General features: G+C 35.1%; 1 protein-coding gene across 7 annotated transcripts; it reads right to left on the bottom strand.

Annotated features, from left to right (window-relative positions):
• Window positions 1–2,287: 2,287 nt before the first annotated feature.
• On the bottom strand, window positions 2,288–7,015 carry LOC109008474 (RNA-binding protein 38-like). Of its 7 annotated transcripts, none has more exons than XM_018988576.2 (7): window positions 6,250–6,888; window positions 6,031–6,154; window positions 5,756–5,888; window positions 4,222–4,258; window positions 3,854–4,079; window positions 2,695–2,793; window positions 2,312–2,570 (listed from the first exon to the last, which is right to left on the bottom strand). In XM_018988576.2, the coding sequence occupies exons 1-6, from the start codon at window positions 6,487–6,489 to the stop codon at window positions 2,702–2,704; spliced, it is 852 nt and encodes a 283-aa protein (XP_018844121.1). In that variant the 5' UTR covers window positions 6,490–6,888; the 3' UTR covers window positions 2,312–2,570; window positions 2,695–2,701. The 7 variants fall into 7 exon arrangements, with proteins under 7 accessions (XP_018844122.1, XP_018844119.1, XP_018844121.1 ...); XM_018988575.2 differs by having other exon boundaries at window positions 2,473–2,570; window positions 2,672–2,793; XM_018988578.2 differs by having other exon boundaries at window positions 2,473–2,570; window positions 2,672–2,787.
• Window positions 7,016–10,146: the final 3,131 nt, after the last annotated feature.

The following is a 10,146-nucleotide window of genomic DNA, read 5'->3' as shown; positions in this document are numbered from 1 at the left end:
TCTATATTTTTTATATAAGTAATCTGTTATATATATTAAGATCGCCCAGGCTAGGCTAGGCTAGGCTAGGATCCCTTTACCCCATAATATATCAAATGTTTTGGTCCGCTGGTTGATCTGCACTCCCTTTACCCTATCTAAATACTCAAATCTCTGAAATCTAAGGCCCGGAATCCCCATCAAATGGGCCGGATTTCTTTTGTACGTGTAGGATCCATATTCATGATCTCCTCCCTAGTCCCTCGCCTACGGCACTTCTGCTTCTATGAAAAAATATACTTTCTCGTGTTAAAATATAGTTCTATAATATTTATCGTTGTCTGCAAAGGTTCTTTTTTATAATATTAAATATTCAATAATTATGGAATCTTTTGAACACTTGGAATTTTGGAGTATCTCAAAATTACGTGAATATTAATGAAATTATTTGAGTGAAGATATTTTTTAAAATTTTAAAAAATGAGAGAAAAATTTGAATGAAAATATTATATACTTAAAAAATTGTGGGATATATTTTTTTAATATTATTTTTGTTTTGAAGTTTGAAAAAATTATATTAATTTTTGTGTTTTGTTATGAAGTTTAAGGGTGTGCAACCAGATCCGGATATAACCAGATCCGAATTCTAAAAATCGGGCGTTTATCCTCTCGAATTAATCGAGAAATCATCAAGGCGGATGACCGGATTCAATCCATATTTTTTTTTCCTTTTTTGGCTATAAATCCTGATTATCCCGATTTATTAATACTTTTTTTTTTTTTAAAAAGAATTGTTTAAACTTAAAAAAATATTTTTATAGCACTTTTTTTAAAAAAAATTATGATATCATGTTTAAATTGCCTAGATTTTTTTTTAAATAAAATAAATAACAATGCAAAATAAATAATATTGTTGTTACATCATAATACAGAATATTAATGTACAAAGAACAAAATAAATAATAATACAAATTAACTAATTAGACTAATACAATACTACTATTCTTCACATCATAACTAATTGGAAGCAGGAATTTCTTTTCAAAAAACGTGACCCGGTTAAGGATAGCCGGGTCATAAAACCGAATCCGGGTTTATTTCGACCACCTGGGTGTAATCCGGGCAATTATACCAATGTTTTTAATTTCGTACCGTACCGGCCGGTACGGCCGAAATTTTTCGTTTCGGCCGTCCGGCCGGTACAGGTACTAGATATATACCGTACCGGCCAAAATACCGGCTGTACCGGCCGGTCGGGTCAAGCTTCAACAGACCTACCATATTTCCAACTAAACTACAAGTTTATTTTCACCCCAATTTTAGATGGGATTATTTATAATTTATATGGTATGTATGTATTTATATATAATTTATTAATATATAAACTATTATTTTAGAATATAATTGTTATATATATTTATATATATAATTTATTCATATATCGACTATCCCGAAACGGTACACGAAACGGTACCGGTACCGAAATATTTCGGTCCAGTGTCTTGACCGGTACGCCATCCGGTACGGTATTCAAAACATTGAGTTATACACCCCTAATGAAGTTTGTAAAAGTTATAATGATTATATAATGATTATATGTAAAAGTTTAAAATTTAAAATTAAAAAATATTTTTTATTTGAATGATGATTGGAAAGTAAATTATGATAATTTTTCATCTCGTCTCATTACTCAAACGTAACAGTGGCGACTGAAGCCTTTAAGAAGATATTGATCTATTACCGTTTTTTGATCAAAAGTAGAAGAGAAATTCTCAATTTGCCCAAAGCTATAGAATATAGTATCTAGCTAGAATGCATTGGACTCAGTTGACGGCCCGAATCTGGAACTTGTCTCTAGCTGACTTGAACAATCTAAAATTCTAGGGATCTAGACATGCATTACGAATTGTACCCTAATAATTAAGATGGTATTAATTAGAAAATCAATCAGTTTCATGCTAGATATCCGGCCTGGAGATCGATCGAAGATACATGATGAGGAAGCATGGATTTTGATTCAGCCTCGCAGAAAAAGTACAAATTAACGTCGTTAGGCTCCGTGTTACACTGCCAAGTCACAATTAGCTAGTAGCCATTATGATGCACGAGAGTTCTTTTTATTAATTTATTTTTATTTTAATTTAAGCATAATCGAACACAATCATTTATCTAAAATCATGTATTCATTTCTAGACTTAAATCATGGATGCAACCTCTCATGAGATCAAAGCCATGCATATGATCATATTCCATGTATCTATGTCTTGTTGAGCTGATCTATCGAAAAACAAGATAATATTTTATTCTTTTTCTTTTTGATAAGAAGAAACTTCATTCAATCAGCAAATATTCTGATTTATATTCTATGTTTAAAATTCAAATTTTGTTGTTGAGGGACGGATATCATGTATATATTGAAATTCTCCCATCTTGCTCTTACATTTTGTGAAAGATGTTAAGCTGATCTTATACTTGAAGTATACCAAGTAGACGGAATGTTTTGGACGGAGTCCATCTTTGCCTGCCGCGCCATTGCCGAGAAGATCATCAAAGACGTCTCTCGAAGCTAGCATTAGTGATGCATGTGACAGCTAGCAAATTATTTGTACCAAAGAATAATGTAAAATATTGTGGAGAATTTCAGAAATAAAAAGAGAAATGATAGCCATATTATACAATTGAATTAACGTACTTGTGGCCAAACCATGTACGTACGATTGCTTTAGTTATTTGGAGGACTTTCTGAAGGAACGTCGACTTCATTCGCTTCTGTTTCTGTGGACACAATTCGTTGTTGCGTCTGTGAATCTGCAGCTACCAAACCATCACAGATATAAGATTTTGTTAGATCGGTCGCTTCAGCCCTTTCAAATTTCCCAACAACTCAACGGAATCTTTCTCCCATTATATCTACCATATATTCCATACTCCTAACCTTATATACATATCAAGATTTTTTTTTTATGTATCTATATATTTTAATTAGGTAAAATTCATATCATTCGAGACAAATTTAATTGATATCTGATTAAATCTACAGCCGTTTCTAATGTTAGGAATATTATAGAATATATTCCACAGATTCATCTAAACATATTCCAGTACTCATGTGTGGGATTCCTTTCGACGACAACAAAGAGGTCATTTTCTAGAATCAACCGTCATCTTAAATTGACACTGAAACCAGATGGAGTCAGTACTGTTAGTTTACAGAATAATTACGCTCGTCTCTTATGACTACTTTCTCTCTCTCTCTCTCTCTCTCTATATATATATATATATATATATAATGACACATGACAAGGCGAGGCCAGTACTCATAGCCCAATTAATTAAACCTCGATCGACACCTCATTCACATGATGGGTTGGGTACTTCTCCTATGTGCCCCCCAACACAAAGCCCGTATTTGTATTTCATCGTAAAGGAAATTATTCTATTTACAAAGTTTTTAATTATACGTTCATAACTTGCATAAGCTAGCCTTCTGCATCAGCCATTAAAAAAAAAAAAAAAAAGACTACTTATATTTTCACTCACTTAAACTTAGCCCAAGTTAAATATGTGCTTAGACACGACTTATTATTAGCAGCAAGACTCTTTTATCTTATCACATTTAGTAAGAGAATTTGTATATAAAAGTAATTAATATATGTATTGTAAATGAGAGATGTTGATTTAGCAATATTGGTAGATATTATAAGTTTAGGACATACAAGTCTCGTGCATTTGGAAAAAAAAAAAAAAAAAAAATGAAAGCCGCCGAAAACTCTAGCTGCATGAGACTTGTAAGACCTAGCCTTGCAGAAATCATTTTCCGATCGAGCAAGGTTGAACTATGAGAAAGAATGGAGAAAAGAAAGAGTGTTAGTACCGGTAGAAGTCGACGGAACAGGATCATGTCTTGTGGGTGGTTGAAATGGTGGAGAAGGATAGGTAGGGAGTGGGAATCCAGGTGAGCGTTGGTCCCGGGGAACTGTAGAATATGTTCTCCTAATTGGGGATTCGGATGACGAGAAGAAACCATAGTAATAGGGAGAAGGTGTGCCGTACAAATTCTGGTAGTATTGTGGCTGTTGGAATTGTGTGTTATATAGAGCCTGCCAATGATTAATACCACGCACCAATATAATTGTGTCACACAATTATTATCATCTAGCTACCATGCTAACTGCATTATTATTATTGTCATTTAATTATAAGCTACGACCAAGACATGAGAGAGAGATGAGAGAGACTAACTTGGTGGTAGCCATAATCAGTCGCGTAGGTTGGATACCTGCAAGATCATCGAGTGGTTGCATTCATGAGCTCTAATGATGATAATATAGCAAACTGTTACTGTTTTTTTTTTTCCTTGTTCTAGGCGGGAGAAAAGAAAACTCATGTTGTACTAGCTTTAGCTTGTCTGTTGCAAAAATGATAAAATCAACAACTTAGCACGGATAAATTAACCAGAAATGATAAAACAACTGGTTTGCAAAAATGATAATATATAAAGATATTATATAAAAGTAAATTGATGTATTTTTATAAAATTCTTTAAATCTACTTTACAATTATAAAAATAATTTTACAATCTAACGTATTTAATCAAATCTTGTAATTTACTTTTATGTAAGAGTACGTCTGAGTGGCAACTAAATCCGCGGCCATGCTTAATTTACAGATTTATAGGTCCATGGACCAGTTATCTATAGGAAGTAGAAAACAAGTAGTGCAAGTACTTTAGCCAGGCCGGCCACAATTAATGAAAGTTTCAAAGGTCAGACAAAAGAATGGGTATATGGTTGTCAAAGACCGCGAGAGACCCTAAGCTGATTTCTATGCATCCAAAAGGACAACAGCTGCTCGTTCAATTCTTTCGAAGTTGTTGGATCATTTTCTTCGTGACATAAGTAAGCAGCTCTTATTGTATCGGCTCAAAACTTCACTAACTGATCAATGCTTATTCTATCAATTTAGATCATCTTTTTATCCATCAATTAAAAGATCTAAGCATATTTATTTCTTCATATTTTGACTTTTATGAAATTTCTTTCTTTTTATTTTTAATTTTCTACAACTGATAAAAATCGTTATTTTGGACATGATAAATATGATAGGTAGAAAGCATACAACTGTATAAAAAAGCTAGGTGCATGTACAAAAATCTCATACTTTTCTCTCTCTCTCTCTCTCTCTCTATATATATATATATATATTGTGTTAAAATTGACTTAACATATAATATCTATGTTCTTTGGTTTTTTCTTTTTCTTTTTCATCCCAGGCCGTGTCAATGCTTGATCAAGAGCCAACTGATCGATTACAAATTTAAATAATTATTTAACAGGAAATACTAGCTAGCCAGCTTAAATATCATAACCAAATTTTTAAAGCCCGCGCACATGAGGGCATTTCTTAACCACGCAAAACATTCTTAGGAAGTAGTACTCGAGATCAATGAGAAACGGATAAATAACAAAAGGGTGTTTTCTCCAGGATAAATTTCCAATAATCGCTATTAGCTAACATGCATCTATATATATATATGTGTGTATATGTATGTATGATTATTTGACCAAATTAAGGTGAGGGCACACATTTAAACTGAGTGGGTCGCACCATCCATTGCAGCTGCCCTTTGCACATGTTAGATTTATGCACATCTGCCGAGGAATGGTCGACACTCCCCCTCATACCAAATCATAGAATTAATTCTCTCCTTTTTCTTTACCAGCTGACCATTTATATATAGATTATGGCAGAAGTAAATAGACATTAAGCAGCTTACCCAAAACTCGGATAAATGACAGGAAGAGGAGGAGGCGGCGGCGGAGGTAAGGCTGCTGGGATTCCACTATAGGATAGTGCACCATGTGGCTGTGGTGCACGTCCTTGGTAAGAACTACTTCCCTGATTTCTTCCTGTATTTAACAACAAATTAATTTCTCAAGTGTTGTGTGCGTAGTTTTCATCATGACTAGCAATATCAATGTATGTAATAAAAAGGAAAAACGGCTTATAAATTATAACTAATTGTGCAATTAAGGTACAAAATGCATGGACCTCGGGGCGGTGAAGGTCGGGGTCGTCCAAACGAAGCGATATTACAGTTGGCTCTCCGCCCATCGATCACAGGGTTTGGTTCAGCACAAGCCCTCCTTGCCGATTCCGGGTCGCGAAAAGTCACCTAATAATTATTTAAAAAAAAAAAAAAACTTTATAACGCCGATATCATATTGTAGAATTATCGGCGCAAGGACAGGAAATGGGAAAAGTACTTACGAATCCGTATCCCTTAGATTTTCCTGTACTCTTATCGGTGATTATCACAGCTTCGAGAATCTCCCCAAACCGCTCGAAATATCTGCGCATTTCTTCGGTGGGTGTTTCCCACGCAAGGCCTCCGACAAACACTTTGGTAAACGTGGTGTCTCCGAACTGTGATCGGTATTGTGGGGAAGTCATATTGGCATCTAAATCATCAAAACCAATGAAGAATGGCTGGTATCCCTCGGCGTGCATGAACGCTCTGGCATATCACTTTATGGCTAGCCCTAAGGCTTGGTACAAGAGATAGCGGACCAGGCTAATACCTTAATCTGTGTCGACATCATTTTCTTTGCTAGCTTTGAGCCCTATATATGCCTCCCAACTCCAATCGCCCTTTTTCAGAGTGAAAAAATCATTGAAAGAGGGGTCAGAGAGACAGAGAAAGAGGTGGATATAGTTTATGATGTTATTGTTGTTGCTGTTATTATTTGATGAGTTGTTCGGAACATCAAGTGTGAGAGAGGAGAAAAAAGTGGAGAGAGAGAGAGAGAGATTCGACAGCTGCAAACGATAATTTGCTGTATAGAAGGGGAAGAGGCGGAGGTTGGCTTTGTAGAACCCAATGACAGCTGCACGACTAATGAACTTTGGAGTCTGCCTCTCTGTCTCTGAATTATTATACCCTACCACCCTCCAATCAATTGCCCTTATCTCCCATATTTTCTCAAGTTATTTACTTTATTTTTGCTCGTCTCCATGGTCGTTTTTTGGTTTGTTTGCTCTCTCTCTCTTGAATCTCTCTCTTGAAGAGAAATTGTCATCATTCTTTCGGAAAAAAAATTTATATTTATGAGCCGATACATTTTAAAATGTCTCCATATCAAATATGACATCATAAACTAAAATAATACATTTAGAATTTTATCAATATACTATTTCTTTTTGTGACAAGTCTGGTATTCACTATTGTTGATGCTCTCTACAGACAAACGTTTAAAAGACAACTCAACTCCACCTTTCATAAAAAGAGATGACTCAACCTCTACAAACAAAAATTCGAGAGACGAACTTTTTTTTTTTAATTAACAATAATAAAATAAAAAATGAAGACAATAAGATAGATGCGAAAAAGGATAAATTACAGTTTGAAATTCCGACAGACTTTGGAATATGTGACGTGCGTGAAAACAACGCGCATGTCTCTTTTCAGTCAAAAGTGTCAGATTTAGAAGATCTGGTGGTGTCGAGTCCAGTAATCTGGTGCGTATGGCAAGAAGAGCTGCCGAAAGGAGTGGCGCATAAGGACTACGTGCAGACGTGTGTGGCGCGTGAGGACCACTCACGTTGATTTTTGCAAAATAGCCACTTTCCTCCAAATGATTTGCAGCCTAGAAGTCTGCTTGTGCCACATGTGTCTCTCGTGAGTTGCTAAAAAGCTATAGATCTGTCTTTTTTGGTTTTGAAAAATTGAAAGAAATAAAATAGAACTGAGCTAAAAGAACTAGCTTAATAGATAATGTGGATAGATGGATGGAAGAATGAGGAAAATGAGAAGAAGAAAAAGGAGGAGGAGGAAGTGACAAAATTAGATCTGAAACCCTTAATTTTTTATGAGAGAGGAAAGAGAGACGGCTAAGGCTTGAATATGCGGTTTTTTCCCCTCTCTCTAAATGTTATTAATTTCATTTCAAATATACAAGTTACCTTTTAATTAGGACAGCTGATTGGTTGCTAGGTTTGTGAATGTGCGCCCATATTTGTGCTCATGATGGGGTCAGCGACACGTTAAAGATGGACTTCGTCTCATTATTAATAGATGGCCACCTCATTTCCTATTTAAATTTTGTGATATCCATCTATTTTGTAGCTTCTTCTTTTTTTATAACACTATATATTGAATTTAAATTAGACTTCAACGGATCTCATAACCATATATATAAATGAATGGTATATATATATATATATATATATATATGTATACAAAATATGCGGGATGCCAAATCTCATTTTCCAATTATTTTCTAAATTATTTTTCCCTGATGGAATAGTTTTGTAATAATCATGCAGAAAGCAATTTCACTTGGTTTTTTATAAGATTTTCTCGATTGCTAGCTAGGCCTGAAAATCTTAGTGGAATTATCAAAGATTAGTTTTGGTTTTGGTAAGAGAAACCTACTGGCCTGTAAGATCCGGTTCTTAATTTCAACTCATCCTACAACTTGGGAATAGCGATACATTTAAGGATTTCGGATGATCTTCTTTCCTGACGTTGATTTTACGGAGAAGAAAATATATGGATGCCATGGGAAGCATCGAGAGAATAGGTCTTAATTTAATTTATACTCAAACAGGATTGCCGTCTCGGCACCGCGAGGGCAGGATTGCTGCGTGCAGTACTGGATCGAGAGATCTTTCGTTCAATAAGTTGCGTACGTACATAAAAATTCTGGCCTGTTTCGTGTGCAGCCTGTTTTGTGGGTTGAAAAACTAATTCCCAACAGCAGAAAGAAACGAATAAAACGTCCGTGAAATATTAAAACTCAATCGACGCAGATCAAACATCTAAACTATGGATTTGTATCCATCTCCATCGAATCATTCCCTGGTCAATGATCATACATAAATACATATATATATATATATATGCTAATGGAAGACCATTATAAATATCATCTTGTCCGGCCATAACACCCTGACAATGACAACCAAAGTCTTCGGGACTACGACTTCGAACAATTAATTATTCCAGCATCCTGAAATTGCATGTCTGTCATCCCATACATATATCTCGTATTTCCTATTTTTCAATGAGGCTGACAGAATTAAATTATGTATTGAAGTGTTAAATTGACTAATTCTACCCTATATAAGACGAACGATATTCTTCATCATGTATATTTTATAAATAAATATTAACTTTTTTGCTAGCTTGTGATCAGTTGTGACGTAAAAAGCACAAGCATATACAGACGAAGAGAAGAGTAGGTAAGAGAAAGGTGCAGAAGCAGTGATTATAGAGCTTGTTTGCCAGCGTGTGGGACGTGGAGACAGCTAGAAGGGGATCATCATCTAGTTTTATGAAATAAAATCTGTGCCAAATTTTTCAACTGGCATGCAGTACTACTCCTTCTTCCCACGTGGGGTCCTTTCACTCTTTGAGAAATATGAGCTGGATTTCCATCTACTAATTTCATTTACACCAAGAGCTAAAATCGGCCTCTATTCAAGTAGACCCACTTGAAGACTAGCTCCAATATCAATCTCCCAAGAACGATAGCTATTTAAAGCTGCAGTTTCTGTGCAAAGTAGGAACTGATCAGCAAGTCATTTCCCAACCCCAACTTTGCTTTCATGCTTTGAGCTTTTATAAATATTCTTCCTCAAAGTGCTCCACTTATGGTAGCTAGCCAGCAAAGCTCCATCTCTCCCAACCAACCCTCCCAATGAGACTTTTCGTTTGTTTGGATGTGTGGCTTTCTTTTCATGAAATGATTGACAACCTGGAATGCTGTACCTTTCACAGATCTTCTGCTAGCACCCTTTTTTTCCTCTAATTACATCTCTTATTAGCCTAAACACCCATTTGCAACTTATTTATATGTCACTACCCAGAACCATACAATTCCTAAAATTAGTTAATAAACAATCTCGGTTTTACCATACATCAGTTACTATTCATCCCACAATCTCAATCTGACAGCTTTTTTTTTAATAAAATATAAGGTGTGAAGTAGTGAGTGAATAGCAACTGATGAGAATAATTATTCTTTTAAACTCCATACCTCTCCAAGCTATATATACACACACGCGTACCTTAAAGGAAACATATTGCTCGAAGCCCCAATCTTCCATTTTAAGTGCATAATCTCCATATCTTACATGCTTATAAATTGCTTTAAAAAAAAACAA

Source organism: Juglans regia, chromosome 8 (assembly GCF_001411555.2).
Source record: "Juglans regia cultivar Chandler chromosome 8, Walnut 2.0, whole genome shotgun sequence".
In the NCBI taxonomy this organism is placed as follows: domain Eukaryota; kingdom Viridiplantae; phylum Streptophyta; class Magnoliopsida; order Fagales; family Juglandaceae; genus Juglans; species Juglans regia.
The sequence above is the reverse complement of the archived record's forward strand: the minus strand, read 5'-3'. Positions and strand labels throughout refer to the sequence as shown.

Bases quoted from the DNA above. Each gene is read 5' to 3' on its own strand.
- LOC109008474 (XM_018988574.2), bottom strand. From the start codon at position 6,489: ATGCACGCCGAGGGATACCAGCCATTCTTCATTGGTTTTGATGATTTA. The intron at 4,259-5,755 runs GTAAGCTGCTTA...ATGATCTTGCAG, and splicing joins GTCATTTATCCGAGTTTTGG to GTATCCAACCTACGCGACTG. The intron at 2,571-2,694 runs GTACGTACATGG...ATAATTTGCTAG, and splicing joins TCCAAATAACTAAAGCAATC to CTGTCACATGCATCACTAAT.